Genomic DNA, 27,098 nt, shown 5'->3' on the forward strand with positions numbered 1-27,098 from the left:
GAGGGCGCGTGGGGTCCGCCCGCCCGCCCGTCCGTCCGTCCCTCCGCCCCCCCGTCCGTCCCTCCGCCCCCGCCGATCCCCGTCCCGGCGGTGGATTGCTCAGGCCTGGCGCCCCACCTTGCCCCGCCCCGCCCCTCGGCGCGAGCCCCGCTCCCCTCCGGGCCCTCAGCGTTGGCGGTGACGTCACTCCCGCCCGCTGCCTGGCGCGGGGCGCGCGCGGGGCGGGGGGGGGGCGGCGAGCGGCAGCGCGAGGCGGCGGCAGCGGCGGCGGCGGCGGCAGCGCGTGAGTGGGGCCCGGGGCGGGGCCGGGGCCTCCGGTGCCCCCGGGCTGCGCCGGGCCCGGGCCCGCGCGGGGTGGGGGGTGGGGGGGGGGGGGTCGGGCCGAGGGCGGCGGCTCGGGCCCGGGGCCGCGGCGGGGGGGGCGCGGGCCGGTTCCCGGTTCCCCCGCGGTCCTGCGGGCCCGGGGCGGGGGCGGGCGGGGCCGGGCCGGGCGGGGGGGCCTGGAGCCCGGCAGGGGCCCCCACCGTGCTCCCGGGCGGGGCGGGGCCGGGGGGAGGCGGCCGGCAGCGAGGCCCCGGGCCCGGCCTTCGTCCCCGCCGGGCCGGGGTGTGGCCCCCCCCCGGGTCTCTGCCGCCGGCGGGGCCCCCCGCTCCCGGCGACGCTCCCGGCCCCGCTCTTCCTCCCGCCCCGGGCGCTCGGGGTTTCCTCCCGTCGCGGCGGGATCGCTGCTCGGCGGCTGGGGGGGCCCGGTGCCGGTGCGGCCCCCCCGCCTCGGCCGGCCCCGCCTGCGGCCCCGGGGCATCAGCCGGGCCCCGGGGGACGCCGCCAGCCCTGACCCGGGCCTCACCCGCGGCCTCCCACGCACCGGCTGCCCGCCCTGCCCGCTACCTGCCCGCCTCCCGTTCGCGGCGTCGCCCTCCCGGCCCGGTGAAGCGGGACCCGCGGCGCGCTCCCGCCTCGCCTCCCGGAACCGGCCCCTGCGGTTCCTCTTCCCCCCGCCCGGAGCGAAGCCGCCCCGTCCCTCGCCGAAATCCCTGCTCGGCGGCGGGGATTTGCCTCCCAGGGGCCGGGGCCCCGACCCCCGTCCCTGCCGAAACGCGGCCCGCGTCCGATGCCAGCGCGGAGGGGAAGGCAGAGCCGGGGTGCCCTGACCCCCCGCCAGGGGTGGCCTCCCCGCGCCCCGACGGTGACGGCGCTGGGCTCCCGCTCCCTCCCCGTGTGCCCGTCGGGAGCCGCATGGCGCCTTTTTGAGGCACAAAGGTGCTCATTGTGCCGCTGGCAAATCCCTAATCCTGCGCAGCGCGGCCGCCTGGGTCCGGCCGCCCGGCCGAGGGGCGGCGGTGGGCTCCGTGCCTCGGTTTCCCCCCCCGGCCTTGGGCTGCGCGCCCGGGATCAGCCCCGGGATGCGGACACAGCGCTCGGGAGAGCAACGGTGCGGGGGGGACTTCCCCCTCCTCTTCATCCCGCCGCGATCCCGGGGTCCTGCCGGTCCCCAGCTGATGCCACGCCGTGCGATGCCGTCGGGGGAACCAGGCTGGGGAAGTCCCGGAGACCGGGAAGCCGGTTCCTCCCTCCGGCCGGTGCCAAGGATCTGTCCCGCTGGTCGGAAGCGAGAGCCGGCCTCGGTTAATCATCACCCGCTGAGCCCTGCGCCGCAGGGAGCAAAGTCCCTCTCTGCCAGAGCCGAGCGCCCGGCCGCTCTGTGCGGCGCAGGGGGGATTTCGCCGGCCCGCGGACCCTCCCCGACACGTGGCTTGGCCGGGGGCTCGCCGGGAGCCGAGGTGGGGCTTGGGGCGCCGGGTCCAGCCGGGGCATCGCAGAGCGCGCCGGCGGCACCGGCCAGCAGGAGACGTGACCGGCCGCGAGCAGGGACCGGGGTCGGAGCCGCCAACTCCGCGGGGCCTCCCCGCTTCCCCGGGGCGCCAGGTGCCCCCTCACCTCGCCCTCTCTTTCCTCCCCCCCAGCATGTTCCAGACCTTGTACAGCTATTTTTGGTGGGAACGGCTCTGGCTGCCGGAGAATGTCACCTGGGCCGACCTGGAGGACCGGGATGGGCGGGTCTATGCCAAAGCCTCTGATCTCTACATCACCCTCCCCTTGGCCTTCCTCTTCCTCGTCGTCCGGCACCTCTTTGAGACGTGAGTCCCTTCCCTGGGGTGGGGGTACGCCCTGATCCGGCTCTCCCTGCGCCCCCGGGGCTGCGGAGGCGCTGGGATGAGCCCCTGGATGCGTCACCCTGAGCTCAGCCCGGCTGCGGGGGGCTGCGGCTCCCCGGGGTCCCGCTGCTGGGGTGCGCTGGGTCCCCCCAGCCCGCGTTCAGGGCCCGGCACCTGCCCCCGGCGGCCCCGCACAAACCCGGCTTTGTGCATCCTCCGCCGCCCTTATCGCGGCACGGTCGGCCGCGGGCCCCGGCGGTTAAGGAGCGATTTGTTGGGCAAACAATGGCGAGCCGAGGCCGGGAACAGACGGGGCTTTGTTGGGACGGCGGGAGAAGGGAGCCTTGGCCGGGGTGGGTACGGCCCTGCCGCTTCACGGGGCCGGGCCCCCAGCCCCGGCCTGGCAGAAGGACCTGGGGGATTCCCCCGTGGTAAACCCCACCTTGGAGAAGCAGCAGCGGGATGGGGAAACTGAGGCACCGAGTGGCCGTGTGTGCCTGGGTGGCTTTGATGGGGCCACGTCAGCCGGGTGACACAGAGATGGGGACATTTTATGTCCCCCTGCTCCTTCCCCAGGTATGTGGCCACCCCACTGGCCGGGCTACTGAACGTCAAGGAGAAGATCAGGTTAAAAGCCACCCCCAATGCCGTGCTGGAGAAGTTTTATGCTGCCACCACCAAACACCCCAAGCAGGTGAGGGGAGGGGGGGCCCCAAAAGGGGCTCGACGCGGCTGGGGGAGGGCGAACGGCAGAGCCGGGGCACCGCGGCACGGCGGTGACGTCCCTGCCGCCCCCCAGGCCGACGTGGAGATGCTCTCAAAGAAGAGCGGCTGCACGGTGCGGCAGGTGGAGCGCTGGTTTCGCCGCCGCCGCAACCAAGACCGGCCCAGCCTGCTCAAGAAGTTCAGGGAGGCCAGGTGAGACCCCGCGCCCGGCGTCACCGTCACCCTGCGGCGGGTGGGGCTGTGGGGGCACCCGCTTGGCCGGTAGCCGCCCTGGGAGGGTGGCGTACGGGATCGGTGGGTCCGTCCTCCCTCCCTCGCCCCGGTGCCCGCCTGAGGACCGTCTGCTTCCTTTTTCCAGTTGGCGATTCACGTTTTACCTTATTGCTTTCATTGCTGGCATGGCTGTGATAGTGGATGTAAGTATCGGCCCCCCCGCGCCTGCCCGGCCCCCGTGGCCCCCCGCCCCCTCTAACACCTCTCTCCCCCCGCGTCCCGCAGAAACCCTGGTTCTACGACCTCCGGGAGGTGTGGAAGGGATACCCCATCCAGGTGAGCACCCATCCCACGGCCCCTCCTGCCCCCAGGAGCTGCCTGGGCGGCCAGAGATGGGGCCAGAAGCCCCCGGGGCGCGGGGGGGTCTCTCTGGGGTTGCACGGCGTCTCTGGCACCCGTGCGGGTTTCGCTGGGGCACAGGGAAGGGGTTTGCACGCCCGTGGGGTGCAGAAGGGTCCCCGGGACACCTGGGGGTCTGGCTGGTGCCCGCGGAGGGGGATCGAGCCCCCCTGGGCGCACGGAGGACCCCCCAGCCTGTGCCTTGCCTTTCAGAGCATGCTGCCCTCCCAGTACTGGTACTACATGATCGAGCTCTCCTTCTATTGGTCCCTGCTCTTCAGCATCGCCTCCGACGTCAAGCGCAAGGTGGGCCGCGGCGGTGGGGCTCCCTGGGGACGGGGTGGCAGGCGCGGGGACGTCATGGCAGGGTTTTCTTTGCCGTCGTGGGCGTTAGGGACCCGCGGGCTGGGAGGATCTGGGGCTGCCGTAACCCCGGCTCCCCCTCCTCTGGGCGCAGGACTTCAAGGAGCAAATCATCCACCACGTCGCCACCATCATCCTCATCAGCTTCTCCTGGTTCGCCAACTACATCCGTGCAGGGACGCTGATCATGGCCCTGCACGACTCGTCGGACTATCTGCTGGAGGTACGTCCCCCGCCGCGCCACCACGGCCGTGGCCGCGTCCGCGTCCTCTCCCCGGCTCACTCCCCCTCTGCCCCTGCAGTCTGCCAAGATGTTCAACTACGCCGGCTGGAGAAACACCTGCAACAACATCTTCATCGTCTTCGCCGCCGTCTTCATCATCACCCGCCTGGTCATCCTGCCCTTTTGGTGAGCGCCGGTCGTCGGTGAAGGGGTGGGGAAACCGAGGCACGGGGTGGGGAGACCCACTGGGGCCGGGATGCCAGGCCCTGCCCGTGACAGCGCTGCTTCTGCCGGCAGGATCATGCACTGCACGGTGGTTTATCCGCTGGATCTCTACCCTGCCTTCTTCGGCTACTACTTCTTCAACTTCATGATGGTGGTGCTGCAGTCGCTGCACATCTTCTGGGCCTACCTCATCATCCGCATGGCCCAGAAGTTCATAACTGGAAAGGCAAGAGGGGGCCCGGGGACGGCTGGGGGCTCCCGGTCCCGCAGGGAGACGCCGCTGCGGGGCGAAGGGGCCGTGTCCGGGGACGGCCGATGCGGCTGGGGGTGGACGGAGGGCGCGGGAGCGAGGGGGAGGCGGGGGGTTTGCAGGGGAGACCACGACGCCGGACTGCGCTCGGCTTCCCGAGTCCTGGGGGGGAGGGATTGGGGCGGAGAGGGAGCCGCCGTGGTCGCGAGGGGGGAAGCCGAGGCACGGCAGGAAACCGGGGCGCCGCTGACCGGGCCCCCTTTCGCTCTCCCCCCACAGGTGGTGGAGGACGAGAGGAGCGACCGTGAAGAGACGGACAACTCGGAGGAGGAGGAGGAGGCGGCGAAGAACGGGCCCCTCTCCAATGGCCACCCCGTCCTCAACAACAACCATCGCAAAACCGACTGAGCGCCCTCGCCCCGTCTCTGCGCCGGCAGGGGCGGCCGGGGCCCCGCCGGAGGCCAAACCTGTGAGATGTCAAATCCCACCGCTGCCACCCTCGCGTAGCGCCGAGGTCCCCGTCCCCTCCATCCTCTCCCCTCCCCGGTCCGGCCGGGCACACCGGGGCCCCCTCCCGGCCCCCAGCCCCCTCCGTCCCCTCCTCCGGCGAGGGGCCGCGGCGCTGGGGGCGGCAGCGGTCGCCGCTTCACCTCACGCTCACCGTTGGTGCCCTTCCTGCCTTTCACCTGCTGCCTTAATCCACCGCGGTGCCCCGGGACGGGCAGAGCAAGGACGGCTCCTGCCAGCGTCCCTCCGGGACGGCTCCTTCCCCTCCTCGCAGCCCCCGCGGATCGGCCGTGGCCGCAGAGCTCGGCTCCAGCCCCTCGCCGGGCTCCAACCCTGCCTTATTCCCCCTTTTCCCCACCATCCCTTCGCCGGTGGGGAGCGCGTCCTCAGCCGCCTCGGCAAACGCCGGGGAAAAGCCCCTTCCCCGACCCGTGCCCGGCTTCGCTGCCGGCACCGAGCGAGGGCGGAAAAGCCGGCGCGGTCCCTGCTCGGAGGGCTGGGAGGGGGGCGCGGCGGGGCCCCGGGCCTGGCGGGGGCTGCGGGACGATGACACTATGGCGGCGGCGGGGGAAGGAGGCTGCGGGGTTTGGTCGCTACGAGCGGCTCACGAGGAGCTGAATCCTCTCGTTTCTCTTCAGTAAATGGGTCCCGAGCCTCTCCCTCGCCGCGGCCTCTCCCGCTCCCCTCCCCCGCTGTAACAGGACAAATTTGCAACTGATTTTCTTTTTGTTTGTTTGTTTCTATTTATTCGGAAGAGGGAAGGAGCCGGGCCTGGCTCCGTCTCCGCATCCACCCGGGATGCAGCGAGACCTCCCAGCGCGGAGGGGTGGGGGAGAAGGACCATTAACCAACGTCAGACCAAAACGTGTTTTGTTGTTTTTGTTTTTTAAAAAAAAATATGTTAAAAATATTAAGTTTAAAAACTAATAAACTTCAGTATAAAATTCAAGGCTTCTGTGGCTGGCGCAGCGGCCCTGGCCCCGGCGGGGGCGACTGCTGGGGCGCAGCCCCCTTAGCTTGTGTTCAGGCGCTGCTGAAAGTGGGCGGATTCCAGGATTTTGCTATTTTCCATTCCCCCGCCCCGAGAGCTCTGCACCTCTTCAGCCCCGGAGCCCCGGCCCCGCCGAGCGGCCGCCCGCCTCGCCCTGCTGACAAAGCCGCCGTTCAGGCGGACGCCGAGGATGGGAACTGGAGCGCGGAGGCCCCAGAAAGGTGCTGTGGTTCGTTTTGTGGGTTTTTTTTTTGAAAAAGGGGTTATTTAGCATGGAGAAAGGCCTCCTTGTGCGAGCGCAGAGGTGCGCGGGCTGGGCGCGGGTTTGGGGGGCGGCTGGAGCCCGCGTTGCTGCTGCCGCTCGCCCCCGGCGCGGGGCTTTGCAGCGCGGCGGCGGGCGATGCCAGGGTTGAGGCCAGTTTGTAAAAATCTGCCTCCCTCTGCCCGCGGTCGCGGCGCTGATTGAACCCTTTGGCTGCACGGGTACCAGCCCTGCCCAAAGAAACCCACCCCAAAAGCCAACCTTGAGCTTGCGCGGCGCTGCCGGGGAGGGAAGAAAACGCGTTTTCCTCGCGGAGCCGCCGCTGGCTTCGCCTCCGGCAGCCGGCCCAGGCTGGCAGGCGCCGCCCTCCCCGGCTCTGCCCTTCCCTACCCCAGCCGCAGGTGCCCAGATCGGGTTCGGTTTGACTGAGCCAAGTTCAAGGCTGTCGCGGCTGCACCGGTGCGGTGTTTTTAAGCCGACCGCCGTGTTTTGCGCCCACGGTTATAGCTGGGGACGGTGGGAGGCGGCGCTCGGCATCAAATCTGCTCCCCAGCCAGAAAAGTTCAACTTCTCGTCCGGTTTCCCGAGCGGAGGATTTAACGCGCGTTTGCGGTGCTCGGGAAAGGCGCCGGCGCCCGCGGGAGCGCGCTGCCCGTCCGGGCCCGGCGCCGCGGGCAGGGCTCCTGCTCGCCCCTGGAACCGAGGATGGAGGGGCTCGCTCCTGCTCTGCCAGGGGGTTTTGCTGTGGCTGAAGTTCAGGGCAATTTTTTTTAATAGAAAAACATAGTTTATTGCTTTTAACAATGAAAAGATTCTTTACAACATCTCACAGTTGAAGACAGATGCTTTTTTTTTTTTTTTTTTTTTTTCACTTAAATTCACGTCACCGCTATAAATCCAGCGTGGTCCGCTCTCGCCGGGCCCGTCTCTACCGCCCTCGCTCCCTCCCAGTCCGGTCCCCCGGCTGCAGGGACATCGGCAGCTCGGTCCCGACCGTGCAGCGCTTCCCCGGAGCCTCGGTGCAGCGTTTCCTGCTGGAAAACTGGCAGCGACACCAGCGTGAGCCGTAGCTGCCCAGGGATTTGCGTCTGACATTTGGTGGAGAGCTGGAAGAGAGCAGGAACGGCCGCTTGCCAGCAGCCCGGGCAGGTACCGGCTCGGCTAACGGCCTTTCCTGCGGCGCCGAGGCAGAGCCTGTCCTCCCGCGGGGCGACCGTAGCCCCCGGGACGCGGGAGAAGCAAAGCTCGCGGCGTCGGGTTTGGGCTTCGCCCGCCGCCACCCGCGCCAGGTTACGTTTCTGTTCCGTGTCCATCTGCCGCTGTGATTTTCAAGTGAACGGGAGAACTCGAAGCCGCCGTTCTCGGCTTCGTTAACGGTTACTATTAAACAACCACCTCGCGAGAAGAAACTTTACCCTCACAAAGGGAAAGTCAGCACCAGGCCTGCGGTCAAGAGGGATGCGGCGGGAGCAGGGGCGGGCTCACAGCAGCCGCCCTCGGCACTCGATCGCCCCGCAGCAGCACAGCAGCTCTTTGCCTTCCACGCTGCCCACTTCGTAGTTGTAATCCCAGGTCAGCTCCGTGCCGGCTCGTATCCTCCTGGGAAATCGGAAAGCACAGGCTGGGAGAAGAGGCCACGCCAAAAAGGAGGCGACGCTGGACCCCCCGCTAGCAGAGAGCGACGCTTATGTGTGACCTCTCTGGCCAGGGCGGTGCAGCCCGGCATCCCCTGGGGCCAAGGGTGAAGCAGCCGGCGCGGCTGCCTTTGGCTCCACGGCGAGCGAGGGGACAAAGTTCCCCGCTGAATTACTCCCGCGGGGCTTCGCAGAGGAGGCGCCGCGCTCGTGGTGCCCTGGAGGCACGTGGCGGGGATCCCCCACCGCCCCGCGCTGCCCGCAAGGGTCGCGACTCAAACGAGCCGGGCAGCCGGCTGCTCCGTGCTCCGCTCTCCCCTCTGGAAAGGTCTAAAACCGATGCAAATCGCCCCAGAATCTCCAGCAGAGAAGAGAGTTCCTCACCCCACTCAGCTCCGAGCTCCTCCCTGTTCCGGCTGGTGCGAAACTGGGGACCGGGGTTACCAGGAGGAGGAAACGCCCGGCCCGCGCGGGTCACGCAGCCCCGGCCAAGGAGCCGGGTCCGACCAAGCCCCGTGAACGGGCAGCCCTTCCCCACGCGCGCCGTGACTCACTTGCTGGCGAAGAAGGCGACCCAGGGGAAGCGGAGGTCGTGCGTGTCCACAAAGACGTTCTGCACGAAGAGGTTAGGACTGCAGCTATGCTGTACGGGAGCGGAGACAAACACAGTGAGCGCCTTCCTGCGTCAGGAGGGGTGCAGAGCAGCCAGCAGTAAACACAAGCCTTTATAAACAAGCAGCATTCCCGATTTGTCTGCTGCATCCAGCGTAAGCCTGCTGGAACAGGACACGCTCCCTCCCCTGCCCGCACAACCAGGCGTGAGTCACGAGATCCACCCTCGCAAAGGTAATGGTCGCTGGAAGGCCCGGCTCGGCCGTCCCGCTGCCCGCGCGTCACGGGGCCGGAGCAGCCGCCCTATTTCACTCGCGGGGGCGGATCGGCCTCCCAGGCCGGCTCTTGTCCCGCTTTTTTTTTTTACTGTATTTATCTAGTCCTGGGGAGGAACAGGCCCGCTGAAAGGACAGGTCACCCCAAATACGTCCCTTTCCCTCCTCAGCTGCTGAGGGCCGTTCCCCTTCCGTCCCCTGCCAAGGGCAGCAACTCACGTTGAGGTACCGGCCCAGGTTCCCTTCCAGCTTGGCGTCGATGATGTAACAGGACTCCTCTCCGTCGTAGAACTGGCGGGTGGTTCTGCGGATGGGCGCGCTCTCCCCCTTCTCGGCCGCTGCCATGTTGGTTGACTTGATGGCGATCCCGTGAGTTGATTTCAGGGCAAAGCCGCGGGTGGATTTCACCGCCACCTGCCTCTTCACGGGACCTGCCGCCAGAGAAGGACAAACACCGCCGCGTTTTTCTCTCCATCTTCCAGAAGAGGAACCCCACAGCAGCGCTGCTGGCCCAAGGCGCTCTCCTCTTTCACCCAGGGGTAAGAGATCCCTCAGGGACGCAGCTCAGAACGAAACCACCCCCCGGGGATGGCTCCTGGCACTCTCCCAGCTCTCCGCTCGACCCAGCGAAGCCTGGAGACCCACCGTGAGTCTCTCAGTTGCTTTTTCTTGGCTATCCACAAATATCTGGTACTCGAGGCCTGGGTTTTGCGGTTACGTCTCACGCAACACGTGGGGAAGTGTCAGACCTCGGTCGTTAGACACAGCTCAGGGGTGCCTGGCGCAGGACGCACCACGCTCACAGCTGCTACGTCCTCATCAGCCCTTCCCGGCGGCTTCTGGCCCAAACTGCTTGCTGTACTCGGCCCCCGTTGCTGCCCCAGCAGCTGTCCTCACCTGACCCCGACGAGGGGTTTTTCTTGTCGTCCCCTTCCTCCTCCTCGGAGCCCGAGGAAATGGTCTGGATGTCGTCGCTGTCGTTGGTGGTGCCCTGGGCCTGCCCCGCCACCGCCTGCCCGTTCTCGCCCTCGCTGTCCGTGCTGCTCGACAGGGTCAGCACGTCCTGCAGAAAGGCGTGAACAGCTCGAGCGCAGCCTGGGCCAGGGCAGAGCGTCGCTCCGTCGCGTTCCAAGCGACGTTCAGGGCTCCCTTTTTTCCCCAGCAGCATTTTGCTCTCTTCTAGCAGAGGACCTCTGTGCGCTAATAAACCCTTTTTAAGTGGATCCCCCACGCGGATGCCGCGGTCAGAGCTGGGACGGGACAGAAACCCCATCTCACAGGCCAGTGTTGGAAGCAGCAGTGGGGTTTCAGGGGTTCCTGCAGCACCCAGCCTGCCAGAGACTCGTCAGCCTGCACCCTCAGGTGCTCTGGGTTTTGCAAGGAAGGGAGAAAACCCCCAAACCCAAAGACCGCCCCCCAGGATGGCCTCCTAGACCCGGCTCTGCCCAGCAACGGGTCCCTGGTGTGCGGGGGATGCCAACCAAGGTGCTACGTCCCATTACAACAGATGGCCCGCCACCACGCTCCCCTCTTTTCTGGGCTTTCAGAACCACGGAAGGCTCCCGTTGTCTGAAGAAAATCCACCCCCCTCCAGGCAATCACAAGTAGGAACCACGCGCCCTGCGCTGGTGCTCAGCTGGGAATGGAAGTGGCACAGAAACAACCCGAAGTGAGGTTCAAGGCCTTCATCAAACCAGTTTGGAGCTGTGAGGCAGAGCCGGGCCCGCGCCTCCCAGCCCGAAGGATCGCCGCTTACCTCCGTGGTGGGCTGCGGGGCGAGAGAATGCCGTCGGCTCTGGAGCAGGGCGGTCTTGCTCGTCGGCCTCCGGATCCCCTCCAGTTTGGGAGGGCTCGGGTTGTAGCCATACATCCTGCCCAAGTCGCTTAGCCTGTGGGGTGAGGGCAAGAGCGGGTCACGCTTGCATCGCCAGGGAGCCCGTCCGCGGGCCAGGCAGAGCCGCAGCAGCTGAGGAAGGCCGAGCGCTGGACAGCGCTGCCATCTCCAAGCGTTTCACTTGCCAGCGGACACCGGGCACAGCCCGAACCCTCCCAACCTCGCGGTTTACTCTGGCCGTGGCATCCATAGCAGTAAGGGGCAGCCCTAGAGTTGCGGCAATTCATTCAGAGCGATATTTGGAAATAAAAAGCAGGAAGATACAACTTGAGGAACCTTACCCGGGAATTTTGCTTGGATCTTCAGGTTCCTGCAGAGGGGAGAAGCACAGAAGATTAACATCTCTCCCTTTTGGAGCACTCTTCAGCCCTTCTGTGGAAACGCTCCCCGACACCAGCCCGGGTGCGAGAAGCGGGCTGTCCCCACTGCTCAGTGTGACACCCACTCCGGGGGTGCTCCAGAAGGGCCAAGTGACGAGCACGGGTCTCCCACCCTCCGCATCCCACGCAGCGGGTCTCCCAGTCCCCTCTCCAGCGCAGGGGGTGGACAGAGGCCACCTCCATCTCCCCGTTGTCCCCAGCCCTGTCTGAATGCCCTCCGCCCCTGCTCAGGCACCCGGGGCTCCCTCTCTCGGAGCTGCACAAGCGCATAGCACGCGGGGCGGGAGGGATGTTCAGCTCAGCTCATGCTGAGCGACTCCTTCCCAACCTCTTGTGCCACAGCATCCCCCAGGAAGGAGGAAGGCGCCTCCCTACCCCACCACAGCGGGCCAAGCAAGCAGGGCAAGGGGGCAGATGCCAAGCAGCACCACGGTCCACCTAGCCGTGCTGTAGGGTAGAGAAGCCATCCCAGCAAGAGCACGGCTGAGGCACATCTCTGCCTCTCAGTTCCCTCATCCACGCTCCCAAGGCAGGGGGCGAGACTCCTCTCCCAGCCCCACAGCCCTCCCTTACATCTTTCTTCAATGCTTTTGACTCTCCGTCCACGTCGCCCAGGGCAGAGGCGCAGGCTTTCTCTCTCTCACCAGGGAGTTCCATTTTGCTAGCTTTGGCTTCGCCGCCTTCGCTCATCTTGAAGGAGGAGGCGCTGTCGTTGTCCTGGAAGCCGTCAGACATGCTGTTGGAGCTCAGCCACGAGGCCACTTTGTTCTTGGAGGTCTCCTCCGACACCGGCAGCTTACAGGAGGCAGCCACCGCTGTCTCATCGTGGCTGATTTGCCGGGTGAGCCCCGAGTCCTTGGAGGCCGTCTCCGACAGCCCGTTCTCCTTCTGGCCCCGGGTCTGCCGTCGTGTGGCATAGCTGCGCCATACCGAGCTGGTGCTGAAGTCCTCGTCCTTGCAGAAGTTGTCGTCAGAGCTGTCCTCGTTGGACTCCTCCTGCTCCTCAGTGCCTGTGTTTTCCTCCTCTTCGTCCTTGAGGTCCACCCCGCTGCTGTCAGAAGAGCATTTTGCATCGCTCTCGTAGCCCTCCTTGAAGTTCTCCACGCTCTCAATGTGATCCAGGTTTGCAAAATATTCGTCACCCATCTCTAGCCCCTCTTTGTCGGCAAAGTCATCCGTGAGGATTTTCCCTGGGGGTGGGGAATAGAAAACTAAGCATGAGTTTTCCAGGGATGATGTTCCTACCCCATAAACTTTATCCTCCCCAAAGGCTCAGTGAGGAGCGAACAGGACTGACACCACCTCATTCCAAAAGCCGGGCTGGGAAGGGACAACCTGTCACCCTGATACTCGGGGTAATGCAAGTCTGAAGCAGGTGGCTGATCTCAGGTGGGCCCTTGCTAGCATCCCAGTTTCCAACAAGGCAATCTCTAAACGGCAATTCAAACAGGGTGATGGCCTTTTGGAGGGGAGGGTGTAGCACAGAGGCAATATTAAGGGCAAGAAACCAGAGCAGCGGAGCTCGGGCAACGCCCGTGGTTAGTGTCATTTCAGAGTTAACGCAACCATGCTGTGCAACTTCTGCATTTTCTTGGTTTGTGCCGCCGTCCCAATGGCTGGTGGGATGTAAACAGGAAGCAGGTACGTGTCGATTCACCCCCGGCGCGCAGAAACGGCTCTGGGGATCCGAGCACTTCTCTGCTTTCTGCAGCATCTCGTTTCAGAGTCGGGCAAGGGAGGGGCATCGATCGGGAAATCAAAGCGCTGCAAGTTCATCATCTAAGTTTTCACTTTCCTGTCCCCTTAACAAGGGCAGGAAGAGCTTCACACCCGTTCTGCTGGGTTTTGCATTTAGCGATAAACAAAGCCTAGATCTCAGGCCTGACACAGGCTTGACACAACCAGATCTTTTCAAATACGTATTCCCCCCGTTAGCCAAAACAAAGCAGACTCATATCTGAATACATGTCACCACTGGCAAGAGCACTGGCTCAACAAAGGCTTTTCGCTCACAGCACCTGTTTCAAAACCAAGAGGCTTCTACCTGCTTGTTCAGCAGGGTGAGATCCTACCTGCGTAGATGCAGACAAAAGAGCCTTTAGCAATATCATCAAGGCAGCGAATGCCCCAGCCTTTGTTCTGCGTCTTGAATAACTGCAGTCGGACTTGGAGGCCGTGCTGGACCAGGCGATTGGTGCACATGTTAATGTTGCACTTGCACCTCTTGTTACACTCGTAAACTCTGAAAGAAAGGAGAACAGTGACATCTTCCCCGAGAAAGCCGTAGCCCAAGACTTGGTGTTGCACCAGTAACGATGCAAAGGGACTCGGAGCAGCCACTTAAAGCTCAGCAGAGCAGGGAGCGTGCAGTTGGCAGGTACTACGGTCACGCACAGAGACCCCGGGCCACACATCAGCAGATGAATCGAGAACAGAGGCCGGTTTTCAGTAGGTGCACTTAGCTCCGGGAAATACTGCCTTTCTGACAGCACCAAGTTTCTGGGGCTGGGATTTGTGAGGGAAGGAGAAGACGCAGGTCTACTCACCCTGTCGGGAGGCATTCTTCCAGCCTTTTGTGCTGGTATCCTGAATTGGGGTTGATCTGCCCACCTGGGGTGCAGCCGGTCGCTTGCACCGTCAGCTGGTGACAGGCACATTTCGATCTAGAGAGACACAGAAAAACCCACCCATGCCCCAGAGGTTAGTTTTACCCACCGGTTTTGCAGGAAGGAAAAGAAATCACATCTTTCTGCACGCATATACGCAGAGAGACGGGCGCAGAGGGCTTGACCTGGAGTCAAACCTGTGACCCGCCAGAGCTGCATGGGCTCAAAGCGCAGAGCAGGTCCAGATTGGGCTGTTACTGGGGCAGGCGGCACAGCCCAGCCTCTGTCCCCCACCCCCCGGGCCCAGTGGCACATGAGGAGTCACCTACTTGTCTCTGCAGCCGTCTTTGCAGTCGCAGCCCACGAGGAACTCCCAGCTGGTGTTGATGTAAACCCCTTTGCCGGGGATGCGTTCTTTGCTGTAGGCCACCTGCGGAGGCGGGGTGTTATCGATCTCGTTGACACAGGACAGCGGCACGTCCTCCCGGCCCTTGGTAATGTCTGCGATGTAGTAGAAGGGTTTGTAGGGCTGGAACTTGCGATCTACCAGCACATACGGGTCCAGGCAGAACATCTCCAGGAAAAGGAAGTCGCAATCCGTCTCGAAAAGGTAGCGTTCGATCTCCTGCATGGTTCGCAGGCACAGCCCACACGGAGTCTTGTAGAGGACGTGGAAGCCCATCTTGCGGTTAACCCGTCGGCGGGCCGTCATCCGTCGGAAGTCATAGAGCAGCGGGATGAGCAGGGGGTTCTTGCTGCGGTACTGATCGCTGCGGATGGGCCGGACGCGGGACAGGCAGGTGTAGCTGCAGACGTGCGGCAGGTAGAAGAGTTTCTCCAGCGGGGCTCGGTAAGAGGGCTCGTTGGGCACGCGGTCCATCATGCCATGGAAGGCCTGTGCTGTGCCGCTGCCCGCCTGGCCGCTGGAGAGCCTGTTCCAGGAAAAGGGACACACTGAGCAACCGTGGCTTAAGGAAGAGCGGTGCTTTCTCCTCAAACTGCAAAGGGATTTTAGGCACTTAATTCCTATCAAAGCAGACGCTAGTTATGCGCCGGGACACCCTGTTGGCTTTGCTGCTGAGTCCACTTAGACACGAGCCCCAACGTCCCCTGGGGCAAGGCCGGGCAGGCCCCAGAGGGAGCGTTACCAGCAGCAGAGAACACAAAAAAAACCCCAAATCAGAACTAGGGAAGCAGAAACAAGCACAAGCTGGTTGTGGTCGCGGAACTGGGATCAACAGCTTCTGTGCTGTGGATTGACTGCCACAGAGCCACTGCTGTGGAAAAGCCACCTGCAGATTTACATTAATAGCAGCTCCCCCTGGCCCCAGAAAGCTTGTAGAAACAGGAGTCCTCTAAAAACAAGCAGTCAGAGGCTTTGGCCAGGGTCCCACGGGGGTAACTTCTGGCCAGAACTGATAAGAGACCCTCCAAGCTCAAGCCAACAACAAAACGTAACGAACGGTTGTCTGGGAGGGAGAACAAGGCAAGAGGAAGACAAATGCTCAGGACCGGACAAGCCGGCACATAAAGGTGCTGGTCCATAACAAAATAAACCTGCACTAAACCAGCATCCCAAAGTCACAGGGATGCAGGGATTTGTACTAAGTGTGAATGAACTTTGCTTACCGATGCTGCTGGGACGCACCGGTCCTTCCTGCTGGAGGTGTATCGCTTAGGACAGGCGAGGAAGGTGACGACTGCCCAGAGCCCACGGAGCCAGGACGGAAGGAAGTGCTTTTTTTGGCCACTTGCTTTCTCGACTGGGCCAGCTGACTGTCGGAGCATCTGCACGAGGGAAGAAGGGAGGCGATTTGCAAGACGCACACGCTCACACAACTGGTAGGATTTAGACAGACGGGGCAGTCAAAATAACACTCCCTCAGGGAAGTCGGCAACAGTGCCTCATCCAAGAGAAACCGAGCGGATTGTTCCCTAACGAGTGTGAAAATCAGCTCATTTCTGACTGCTTGTGCTACAGCGATCCTGCAACAACCCCGACCAAATGCCAGAACTCAGCTACATTTAAAAATTACTTCTGACATACTGCTATTTATTTGGAAGTGAGGCATGGAGGCGGGAGGGAGTATAACGCGGATGCCCAAGGCCTTCATTTCAGGAAGCCGGACAAACCCGCACATGAAGAAACCCCTGCAACAGCAGAAACGAGAGTTTACAGAGGCTCAATCAGTGCTACAGTACTGAGCAGTGGGAAGAACACGAAGTACAGAGGACTCTTTTGTCCATACCAAGTAACAAGATAAGATTGTACAAGGGAATGTAATAACATCACTGAGGAAAGGGCTACGAGAGGCTCCCAACCACCTCTGCAGCCGATGAACAACATCGGGAAGGTGGGAGGCACCTGGAAGACACTAGCCCTCACACTCTGAGAAAACAGCAGCGGAGATTTTCAATCCATTTATACCGATTAAACAGAAAAACACCCCAAACCAGCTACCGGTTTTCCCACAAGTGGAAGACCATAGTTATGTTATGAGGGCAGAAAGGGGGGAGACAGTGAGAGCAGGAGGGGGTGACCGTTTCTGCAAACATCTGCCTTAAAAGCAAGGTGTTAACACACATTGCAAAATTCAAGAGCAAGAGAAAAAAGCTTCCGTCAACGGGCTTTAAACAGTCAGAAACGGCTGACAGCAGCTCCCTGGCACCGCAGAAGAACTTGAAAGTGAGACTAAAGAGGGAAGAGAACCAGGCCTTCCTCAGAGTAAACAAAACACCAGAGTGAAGAAACCATTCTCCCAGTTTTAATAATATAAACCAAGGCGTTTTTAACCCAACAGTAACCCTTGGGACAGCGGGGACGTGGATGTAGTACGCTGCCTTCAGTCAATGTTAAAAAACAGTTGTCTTTAAGCAGTTCACTATTTAAAGGCAGGGCAGGGAAATGTCTGTAGTGTCTGCTTGTATTAGACCTGAAAACAAGATCCTAAAGTCAAAGCCTCTGTGGGGAGAGAAAAAAAGAAGTGTTTCTTGTAACCACTGCGAGGACTGTTAAATGGAGAAGGAGAGATTTGGCAGCCAACGAAGTCTGCAGGCTGGCTGATCGCTGCAGTCCAACTTCATCGTCTTCATGCCGTGCCACTGCACATCCTTCCTACGCCCTCGGCAGCTCAGGGTGGCCTAGTGTCAGGGCAGCAGCCCAGCTCCTCCTCTGTTCGCAGGTGGGGCCCTGGACTGACGGCGGAGGAGCCGGCGTTGCATTTCTCACGCTGGAGCAGGCCTCCTTCAGCATCAGCCTCTCTTCTTGGTCAGGTAAGAGGTGCGGAACAAGGCTATTATGGCTTCGATTCTCAGGTCTTGGTCAGAATGGCACAGGAGGAGCATTTCCAAGTTAGCCCCCGTATCCAGGGGCAGAACGGGTGATATTGCACTGGTACTTGGAGAGGAACCCCCTCCTGAGAGCGGAGGCCAGGGGCAGGCGGGGTTTCTTAGATGTGGCTACACCTAGGGAGCATCCGGTGAATAAAGCTTCACTTGCTGCACAGGTTCCTTACAGCTGGGACATCTCCTTTCTCCCTTTTGCCCGTGCAGCAAGGCACAGTCACAGCAGAAGACATGCTGGCAGGGGGCCAGGCGTCCATAAATTCGAATAGGAAATCCACAGTGGTGACAAAAAAGAACCGGGACAGCATCACTCTCCCCTAGAAAGTTATTAAAGTCCCAGAGCACGTGCTCAGGTACCCTGGCATTCTCCAACACGCTCCCTTCGTCACCAGGCCGAGTTCCTCCTTCGTCCAGGCCTCCTTCGGCACTAGCCTGCACCTCCGAGAACGTCCCGCTTGGGCCCCTGGCAGCAGGAGGCACTTGTGCGACTTGGCCGTGGCTGAGCGTTATCAGGTTTGGTCCGTGACCACTGAGACCAACCACTGATCCCGAGTTCTCAGTGCCTCGTAAGTCATTGAGGTCTGCGAGCAGGTCAGTCCAAGTGGAGGAATACAAGGCAGCCGGGGGCCAGAGCCTGGATCGTGACACGAGGGAGCAATTCAGATTTTCAGAAGAGAAGGAGCAAACGTTCTAACTTGGAAATACATCAAGTGCGAAGCTTTAGCCCTGAGTAAGAACATGGCATTCGGCTCAGGGAGTGCTGGGCTGTCAGCTCTCCCACCCTCAGTTACTCATCCAGCAGCCTTTATCTACAGTTTCCCCCAGAAGCATGACTAAAAGCAGCTTGTGTAACCAGGAAACAAGCCTAGTCATGGCGGAAACCCGCACCTGAGGATTCCTCTGCACAGAAAGGGTGGTGCCGGAAAGAGCTGAGCACTGGAGACGAAACGCAAAGGAGGCAGTGGTGGGAGCAGAGAACTGACTCAAGTACTTACTCCATCTCAGCGGGCTGCGGAGAAACGGACCGTGCAGCCAGCGAGGCTGCCTGCATTTGCTCTAAAGCTTTGTACTGGGTACCAGCTCCCGTTAAATCCTGCGTGTATTGTACTACAGGCCCTTTGCTCCTGACAGCACCTAGTGGGGAAGGGGAAAAGGCAAAGTATCAGCAAGAAAAGTCTCTACCGTCTACCAAAGTTTGTTGCACTTGCCACGAAATATTGATTTCGTTCCGGAAAGCAACCAAACCCGAGGGATTTGCAATTAACACCAGGTCATTGGCTGAGCTCTGAGCCACAGCCAGTCACCCCAGACGGATTCTGGCCACTTCGCACATCTGCAGTCGGGTTTTGCGGCATCTTTATGCCAGGAGAAAAAGCCCACTGAAAATCTTAAATCTCCAGGAGTTCTGCTAAATAACCCCCACCAAACCCAAACAAAACCCAAACCAACGCCCCGGCCAACCCACAATGTGTTTATTCAAATTCCAGGATACAAATTAAAGAAAAAGATGCCACACACCGACATTGGGACGAGTCCTTGCTTGTCCACTTTGCTTCTTTTCTTGGGTGGAGGCTGTGGAAGTTTTCATGCTGAACATGGGCTCGAGGCGTGTGGAACCCCGGTAAATCCACTCACAGCGCTTGTCGTCCTGCAGCAAGGAGAAGGCAACACTCACAGCACCTACGGCAAGAGCTTCCAGAGGTACAATACAGGCCTGGGAGACAGCAGTGTGCTTTTACGGTGAGCAGAATCGAATGGAAAGGAGGCAAAGCATTGATCGGAAGGCTCTTGAAAGACCCATGCAGCCAAGAGAGGACAAGGGCAGTAATTCATCGCATCTGGGGGAACGCTGAATGCAAACCAAATCTAGAGAAGAGGCCCAATACCAAGACCCCGAACTTCAAATGCGGTTCTATTCTTAGCCCAACAACTGACTAACGAGGCACTGTGGGAGAAACCAGACTCCCTCAGGAGCCAAGCCAGCTCCTCAGCACAAACCGAACCTGCTCTAGGACAGGGAGGTTTGATTTGCACAATGTCTTCCCCAGCCCCAGCGGCTATGCAGTTATCTGGAGAGGAAGGGAGCCACGCGGGCACAGAGAGTACGGCTGCTCCTTTCCTGCAATCTGTAGAATTTGAGCAAGCAGAATATCACAGCTTCTGCTCAGTTTCTCTCCCGCTTCTCAAGCCAGCACTCGTATTTGGACAGAAGACACGGCTAGGTGTTTACATCAAGAAAGGCACCAGGACAGAATACCTGCAGATGATGGATTTTGTTTCTTATTCATCTACCACTTCAAAGTGTCACATGCAAAATGCTTTAAAAGGCTTTTGAAGCTTTCGTCATGCAAATGAAAGAGTCTCACCTTCGCATCAATGCACAGTAGAAACTGGCAGTCTAGCTACTACGCGAAATACCTGCTTGCTCCAGGACCCTGTCTGACGTTAGCAAGGAAACCGGACTCCATCGGCCCAACAGTCAGCCCCCGCCAGGCGCAAATGTAAGCCCGTCTTCCCCCTCCAATGGGAGAAGGGAAATTGCCCTACCAGGAAGAGGATTTTGACCAGACTGCCATCCACTTCTTCCACTCTGGATTTCCACCAGGTCCCTTCCCACTCCGTTTTGATCAGCTGGCCGTTCTTCAGCAGCACCATGGGACGGTTGGGGTAGGCCGTGATGTACTCCTCAATGAAATCACGGCAGGAAACATCCTCTATGTCTTCCCAGGTCTTTTTCACTGTTCAGAAAGGGATGGACAGGAGAAAGGGAAGAGGATGAAAGACTCTTACAAAGAGAAACTTTAATTCTTTTTTAACAAGATCCCAGACGGATTTTTACAATAAAAACAATCAAGCAGCAATCCCGAGTGGCCGGATTTTTGGTGGCAGGGCATCCAGCCATGTTAACGCGCCCAGAGTGCAAGGAGTCACAGCACACTCACTCTGCCGGTCATAAACCACTACTTCCTCCAGTTTCATATGCGAACGCCTCCAGGCACAGCACCGGAGGGGACGCGCAGTCTGCCCCTGTCTTTTGAGCCCAGGCTCATTCATATCCCCAAAGGCTCTCCTTACAATTTCAGTGTCAGGACACCGGCGGGCAGAGATCACTCACGTGGCCTGCAGATCGGGTACAGCTCCCACTCCTTGACGTACGAAGCGTAGCCATCATCGAAGAAGATCAGGAACCTGGAGAACAGCAAAGAGAACAAGCGTTGGAAGTCGGAATTAGAAATGCAGCTGAATAAAATGCAGCTCCACATCACATAACGAAAGTGGAGAACCCCTCCTGTTTCTCCTGCCAGTCCCAAAGCCCTCAAATCATACGGGGGATGAGAACAGAATGAAGTGATCGCTTCTGCAGGAGATGCTGAGCTTTACAGCACTGCCACTTCCCTTGGCTGTTTCAGAACAGCTCTCCCCCAGCCCCGAGCTGTCCCTGCGCTCCCAAAGCCAAAAGAGAGACTGCCCAAAGGCTTCCCAGCAGCACAGCACAGCCAGGCTCTCTTCCCTCAGCTCCAGCTTCCCTCTGTGCCTCGGCCACAGGAGGTAAAGGAAAAGAAAAGACAGTTTAATTGCTCCTAATCTCTGCAAGAAAAGATATTTTTGGAGCCTTTGGGACAGAGCAGCAGGAGAGGCTGCACACTGTGACTCAAACAGCACCACGGGGAGGGAGCTGGGGGACGCTGCCAGGGCTCCACCTGCAGACAGGAGCCGAGCATGAGCGTCCCAGTGCCTGCGGGGACGGGAGCTCGGAGCGGGATCCCCACACGGCTGGGTACGGCACCCACCGCCTGCCTCTGAATAATAACGGAGCGGGATCCCCACACGGCTGGGTACGGCACCCACCGCCTGCCTCTGAATAATAACGTCAGGGTGTGGAGCCAGGTAAAGGCTGCAGTACGAGAGATCAGCATTACGGCCAGCCTAGCCAGGAGCGAATTTGCAATACGGCTAATAAATACCATTCATTTTCAGTTATTAAACGCGTATCAGATAGAACTCGACACAATTAGGCCTTTAAGGCAGATCCACATTTGAAACAAACGGGGCGATTATATCCTTTATGAATCTTCTCAAAAAGACCACAAGCCCAAACCGCAACACCGAAGAAGCCCTGCCCCTTATTTATACGCGACTGAAAGGCTGCTTTAGACCTGCTGTTTCTTCTTAAGTGCTTTGGCAGCACTGCTGGCACTAAATGCTTCGAGGGCTCATATTTCCTAACGCTGTTTTGTGCCTTGAGCACTGCAGCCCTACATTTGTGTGATAATTTGAATGAATTACCAGATACAATTTCTGACTCAGGGACATGAGTAATAGGATGGAAGCTCCACCCAGAGCTTTCAGAGATAAGGAAGACTGAAGAAACAACATTCCGAGCTATGTCCCCAGAAAGGGCAGAAAAGAATTTAGCTCCCACAAATATACCTTTTTTCTTTTCTTTTTTTCCTAAAAAAGAAAACAAACAAAGAGAGAGAAAGAGAGCGGTACATGACTGTGGAGGAGCATGAATACCTGTCTTTATTCTTTACGTTTGGGGTTTCAGCCACGATGCCAGCATACAGCCAAACCTGATTCCCATCTTTGTATTTTGCCACAACCCTGCTGCCAACGTAGTGTTTCTCAGGTGAGGGGTGATAGTCGTAAGCGATGTGATTGCCAGAAAGCAAACTCTTCCCTTTATTATCAAATTTCACTTTGTACTTCTTTCCAGCACCTGAAAGACATTTCAACACGGCAAGATAAATAAAAGCCAAGTGATTTCATACAAGAAGTCTGACACCATATACCATTGTGATCCAAGTTCATAACTTACTTGAAAGCCTTTCAGAAAGCAATTTGGAAGGTAAAATATTATAGTAGAGATGTGTTGCTTTCACAACTCTTTCCCGGTGGCAGTAGGTGCTCTGACAGAGGAGGGGACCCGCTCCAAGCCTGAGCAACGCTACCCACCCAAAGCCTGGTGAAAGCCAGGAGCACCCAGTCACAGCAGCAGGCAGAGGACGTACCGACCGTCTGGATCGCAATCAGAGTTCCTTTGTGCCACGTTTTGGTTCTCTTCTTGCCCAGGATCCTCATGCCAACGTTCAGATCACCGTCATTGCTGAGATCGCTCCCAGCCGCTGCAGGGCCAACAGGCTGGAGAGAGCCAGGAGTTTCCTGAGGGGTCTGTGCATCTGCCCAAGGAACACCACCAGAAGGTACGTTAGAAATCGCCCAAAGACTCCCTCTCTTACGTGCGCAATTGGAAGAACATCTGTCGGACCTGAGGCAGGAGGCGTCCTTGCTTTCCTTTACCTCGGTCAGCCTAACTGCCTCAGTTCTACTGGATGGAGTAATCAGCAAGCGAGGTTTAAACATCATTGAAAAGCTTTCATGTTATGGCAACTGCACCATTTGTATTTGCTTTCGGAAAGGGCTTAAAGAAAAATAGGAATTTAGAATCAATATATCCCAATGGGTCTTTCCAGCAGGGAAAAAGAACAGTTATTTTCTTTTTTGGAAGGAAACCCGACAGTTTAAGATGCAGACAGGACCAGGGTACGGGCACCCACGGGCGCCAGCCCACATCCGTCGGCCCCAGGACGCTCTCACGCGCTGACCTTTCTGTGCATCCTGGGCGTTTGTTTTCTTGTTCACGGCATCCATAAATTTCTGAACATCCTGGGCGGATTTTCTCATTGCAGCCATGGCTTCCCGCAGCTGAAGGGAAGGAAAGAGGAAAAAAACATGAAGAACCTTTTCTTTTTTTGCACCAAACACAATGATGTCCTAAGCGTTCCAGCAAAACCCCACTGCAGACGTGCACTACAGTCAGGTCTTTTCCAACTCACCAGAGTCTGATCCTTTGCGATCCTGGGACTACTATTGCCTGCATTTAAAGAGAAAAGAAGTGGTTTAAAATATGTTGGGGAGGAAAAAGTCCATCCTGGGGAGGAAAAATCCATCCCAGTTAAGTCACGGAAAGAAGAGGGAACAGACAAAAGCATCCATTCAAAAGCCTTCTCCATCCCTGTCAAGAAACCCACTCAAGGAAGGCTTTTACTGAGCCAGCCTTTCTAGACGCACAACACGCTGCACAGGCAGCTTCCCTGCAGGGGCAGCGTTTGACGGGGACAACAATCAGGCAGGTTTGGGAAGGTCCCAGTTTGGGACTGCAGGAACCATGGAACAGTTACGGGCCCCAGCAGACCACGCAAGCCATAACGTTCCTCACGTGAGCTAACGGCATTTCCTACCTGATCCTCTCCTGCTTACGGACCAGCCTCGCTTATGGCCAACGTTACGATATCCTTATCCTGATCCCCCTCATTCCCATCCTCCTCCAGGACACGCTCAGATCTCCATCCCTCCCCTCGGTCCCGTGTGGCGCAATGAGATACTGAACTGTGCTTCCAGCCCAAATCGATACTCATGACATCATCGTCATCCTCGTCCGGGATCTCAATCACTTCCGTGGCCTTGGCAGCCAAGTCCTCGTCCTCAGAACTGCTCTCACGATACTGGAGGCCCAGCTTGGAGTACAGATCCTTCACCAGTATCTCGCATTTATCAATGGCTCTGGGGAAAAAGAGAAAGGCAGAGACAGCAAAAGACAGGGTGAGCCCAGCTGTACGTCCCACAATACCGCAGAAAGAAATAGGAACCGACCGCTGGGGAGCTGCTAATTAAATACAACCGCGGTGAGGTGAGGAAAGAGTATTCACATAAAGGATTTAAAGCCACAGGGGAATAATTTTAATTATCCCTCAATACCAACACACAAATGAACCGATGCAGAATCACAGCATTGGGCTACAGTGAAGGAAAACGGGCTGCACTCAAGACATCGGACTCGGCCACCCGATCTCCCCCTCCTCTGCTCTGAAGCCCGACTCTGACACGTGGCTGCCGTTCCAAGCGCACCCACCTCGAAGCGTCATCAAAGAGCCGGTCAACGCGAGCCACCTCTTCTTCCTTCTGTTTCACACACTTCTCCAGCTCCTCCAGTTGCTGCTTCCTCTGCTTCACGCACTCAAACTTCTCCAGCTCTTTGTCGATGATGTCCTGGAGCTCCTCCATGGAGATTCCCAGCGCCTCCATCACTTCTTGCTGCAGCTCTTTGATCTCCTGGGAATCCATTTCTGCTGCACCTGACACCACAAAGAGGCGAGAAAAGGCCGATGAAACCCTACTGCTGTAGCACATCCGCCGAGGCACAGCGCTCGCAAGAGCATAAGCTCCATTTTTTGAAAGCTAGTCAAGAAGAAAATGTTATATATGTTGTTAAGATAACATCACAGGGAGCCAAAAATAACCAAAGCGCAAGCAAACTGTGGAGCCAGAGGCTCCCAGGACAACCAGGGATTCCTGACGTCTCCTCCGATCTCTGCACAGACTCTCCAAACCCGCGGAACGCCGGAGCCTTACACTTCGCCGCCTCAGCGCCCTCCCCTCTGCAAAACCTGCGGAGCAGTTCCCAACCCTCTGCCTCGCCTGGGAGGGGAACCACGCAGATGCCTCTCCCCATCTGTCCCACAGCTTCACCTCCACGCAGCAGCCCCCAAGAGCCCCTGTCCTCGCCTGCTCGCCGTGTTTAAGGAATGTTACAACATCCAGCCCCAAGGATGGCCCCAGCAGCTTCCTCTGCCCAGGCCTGCAGCCCTCGCGTCTCCCTTCGAGCTGGGCCTGGCGATAATCCAACGAGCCTCCATTATTTTCAAGTCTGCCCCCCGTCAGCAGCACCCACAGTCGCCTTCCTCCTTCCCGCAGCACTCCCTGCTCTCACCTCTCCCTTCAGCCTCCCTGTCTGTATCTAAGCACGCCGTCGTCTCCAGCCCCGCTCCGCTCCCGCTCCTCCATCAACCCAGCCCCGCGCCCCCTGCCCTCACCCTGCTCCAGCCCCATCCAGCTCCCCCTGCCCACATTTCTCTCCCGGCTGCACCCAGGCACTTTCCTCCAGCCCTAAAACGCAAAGGCAGCCCACAGCCCCCCCCCCCCCTGCGACCACCCACCCACCTCCCGAACGCGCCCCTGTCACCCAAACAGCCCCTGGCAGCCCCCATTTCCCAACACGTCCCATCCACCTTCACCCCCCCACACACTTAGGCTTCTGTCCAACAGCCCCCGCTGCACCCCCAACCCCATTCCTCCCCCCACCGCACCCCATCACGGTGCCGCCACACCCCCCCTGCCACCCCCCGCCCCCCGCACCCCCTCCGCCTCCAGTCCCCCGCTCCTAACGCCCTTACACTCTCTCTTACACCCTACAGTTTGCTCACAGTCACAAGTTTCCATCAACCCCTCGGCCTATAAAAGCCCCTGCCCTCCGCCTGCGCCTCAGAACAACCCCACACACCTCCCGCGCAGGGAGCCCCTCACGCTCTCTTCTCACCCCAAGCATCCCCCCAAAATCCTCACCCCAACTCCCCTGCCCAAACCCCCCGTCCTCGCCTCAATGCCCCCCCCAGTCCCCCAACACCTCCCTGCCCCGGTCCTCCTGCCCCACAGCGCCCTCATCGCCACACAGCCCGCCCCCCCCACGATCCCCTGCCCCACAGCTCCCTCCCGACCCAAGCATCGCCACGGAGCCCCCACACCCCCCGATCCCCTGCCCCACAGCCCCCTCCCTGACCCAAGTACCGCCACGGAGCCCCCCCCCCCCACGATCCCCTGCCCCACAGCCCCCTCCTGACCCAAGTACCGCCACGGAGGCCCCCCACCCCACGATCCCCTGCCCCACAGCCCCCTCCTGACCCAAGTACCGCCACGGAGCCCGCCCCCCCACGATCCCCTGCCCCCCAGCCCCCTCCTGCCCCAAGCCCCCCCACGGAGGCCCCCCACCCCACGATCCCCTGCCCCACAGCTCCCTCCCGACCCAAGCATCGCCACGGAGCCCCCCCACCCCGATCCCCTGCCCCACAGCTCCCTCCCGACCCAAGTACCGCCACGGAGCCCCCCCACCCCACGATCCCCTGCCCCGCAGCCCCCTCCGTGCCCCCCCACCTCCCCCTGCCCCCCAGCCCCCCTCACCCCCGCTGTCCCCCCGCAGCCCCCAGCCCCCCCGGGCCGGCCGCACTCACCGAGGCCCCGAGGCCCGGGGCCCGCCGCGACCCCGGTTGTTGGGGAGAAGGAGGAGAAAGGAGGGAGGGGGGCCTCCCAGCCGGACGCGGCGCGACGTCACTTCCGGTAACAGCAGCGCGAGGAGCCCAATCGCCCCCGCGGCGGCCGGCACGACGACAAAGGGGCGGGGCCGCGCATGCGCAAAGGGCGGGGCCCGGCCGCGGGGGGGGCAAGGCGCATGCGCGAAGAGGAGGAGCCAGGTCGCTTAAAGGGGCAGCGCCCCGGGAAAGGCGCGGTGCTGCCACCTGGGGGAAGGTGATCGGAAGGGCCGGGGGGGCCTGAGGGGGCCCGGGGAGGATGGGCGGGCCCTGGGGGTGCTGGTGGCTCTGAGGTGCTGGGGCCTGGGGTCCCTGAGGTGCTGGGGGATGAGGAGAGCTCTAAAGGTCATGGGGGCCCCCTGGGGAGCTCTGAGGGTGCTGGGGGGCTCTGAGGGTCCTGCAGGTGCCTGAGGTGCTGGGGGTGAGGAGAGCTCTGAGGGTCTTGGGGGGCTCTGGGGACTTATGAGCGTGCAGGGGGTCCTGGGGAGCTCTGGGGGTCCTAGGAGGGCCTGAGGTGCTGGGGGGCGAGGAGAGCTCTGAGGGTCTTGTGGGGCAGACTGGGGGGCGTGAGGAGAGCTCTGAGGGTCCTGGGGGCCCTGGGGAGTTCTGAGGGTCCTAGGAGGGCCTGAGGTGCTGGGGGGTGAGGAGAACTCTGAGGGTCTTGGGGGGTGGACTGGGGTCCTGGGGAGCTCTGGGAGCCCTGGGGGGTGATAGGGAGCTCTAGGGGTGCTGGGGAGCGATGGGGAGCTCTGAGGGTGCTGGGGGGGGTCCTGAGGGGCTCTGAGGGTCCTGGCGGGTGATGGGTGGTGCTGAGGGTCCTGGGGCCTCCACAGCGCTGGGGGGCTGGGGGTTGTTGGAGGGCCCTGGGGTGCCGTGGAGCACCCTGTGGTGAGG

The 27,098-nt window shown here is 60.5% G+C and overlaps 2 protein-coding genes across 4 annotated transcripts; one reads left to right on the top strand and one right to left on the bottom strand.

The window, feature by feature from the left end:
* The first annotated feature begins 120 nt into the window (after positions 1–120).
* On the top strand, positions 121–5,780 carry CERS2 (ceramide synthase 2). The gene is made up of 11 exons (XM_087772016.1): positions 121–283; positions 1,965–2,138; positions 2,733–2,850; positions 2,956–3,074; positions 3,241–3,298; positions 3,381–3,431; positions 3,708–3,800; positions 3,952–4,080; positions 4,160–4,266; positions 4,378–4,531; positions 4,835–5,780. Exons 2-11 carry the CDS (start codon positions 1,966–1,968, stop codon positions 4,961–4,963), a joined length of 1,131 nt encoding a protein of 376 aa, XP_087628142.1. The 5' UTR covers positions 121–283; position 1,965; the 3' UTR covers positions 4,964–5,780.
* On the bottom strand, positions 5,761–26,270 carry SETDB1 (SET domain bifurcated histone lysine methyltransferase 1). Of its 3 annotated transcripts, none has more exons than XM_087771936.1 (22): positions 26,127–26,270; positions 23,975–24,197; positions 23,453–23,625; positions 22,899–22,936; positions 22,668–22,767; positions 22,074–22,241; positions 21,580–21,781; positions 20,177–20,250; positions 19,609–19,799; positions 18,580–18,709; positions 18,057–18,195; positions 15,346–15,504; positions 14,046–14,648; positions 13,657–13,773; positions 13,183–13,352; positions 11,684–12,300; positions 11,012–11,040; positions 10,593–10,725; positions 9,734–9,899; positions 9,056–9,267; positions 8,504–8,592; positions 5,761–7,914 (listed from the first exon to the last, which is right to left on the bottom strand). In XM_087771936.1, exons 2-22 carry the CDS (start codon positions 24,184–24,186, stop codon positions 7,797–7,799), a joined length of 3,840 nt encoding a protein of 1,279 aa, XP_087628062.1. In that variant the 5' UTR covers positions 24,187–24,197; positions 26,127–26,270; the 3' UTR covers positions 5,761–7,796. The 3 variants fall into 3 exon arrangements, with proteins under 3 accessions (XP_087628062.1, XP_087628061.1, XP_087628063.1); XM_087771935.1 differs by having other exon boundaries at positions 23,975–24,732; positions 26,127–26,261; XM_087771937.1 differs by lacking the exons at positions 5,761–7,914; positions 8,504–8,592; positions 9,056–9,267; positions 9,734–9,899 and adding an exon at positions 9,907–10,472 and having other exon boundaries at positions 23,975–24,732; positions 26,127–26,261.
* Between the last annotated feature and the right edge of the window lie 828 nt (positions 26,271–27,098).

This window comes from Nipponia nippon, unplaced genomic scaffold, assembly GCF_047370975.1.
Source record: "Nipponia nippon isolate SJK-2023a ecotype South Korea unplaced genomic scaffold, ASM4737097v1 scaffold_36, whole genome shotgun sequence".
In the NCBI taxonomy this organism is placed as follows: Eukaryota; Metazoa; Chordata; class Aves; order Pelecaniformes; family Threskiornithidae; genus Nipponia; species Nipponia nippon.

Excerpts from the sequence above, each read along its gene's own strand:
- CERS2 (XM_087772016.1), top strand. The coding sequence starts at position 1,966 with ATGTTCCAGACCTTGTACAGCTATTTTTGGTGGGAACGGCTCTGGCTG. Across the intron at positions 4,267-4,377 it reads CTGGTCATCCTGCCCTTTTG|GATCATGCACTGCACGGTGG; the intron begins GTGAGCGCCGGT and ends TTCTGCCGGCAG. Across the intron at positions 4,532-4,834 it reads AGAAGTTCATAACTGGAAAG|GTGGTGGAGGACGAGAGGAG; the intron begins GCAAGAGGGGGC and ends CTCCCCCCACAG.
- SETDB1 (XM_087771935.1), bottom strand. The coding sequence starts at position 24,252 with ATGTGCTACAGCAGTAGGGTTTCATCGGCCTTTTCTCGCCTCTTTGTG. Across the intron at positions 22,768-22,898 it reads TCGCAAAGGATCAGACTCTG|CTGCGGGAAGCCATGGCTGC; the intron begins GTGAGTTGGAAA and ends CCTTCCCTTCAG. Across the intron at positions 20,251-21,579 it reads AACGTAAAGAATAAAGACAG|GTTCCTGATCTTCTTCGATG; the intron begins GTATTCATGCTC and ends GCTGTTCTCCAG.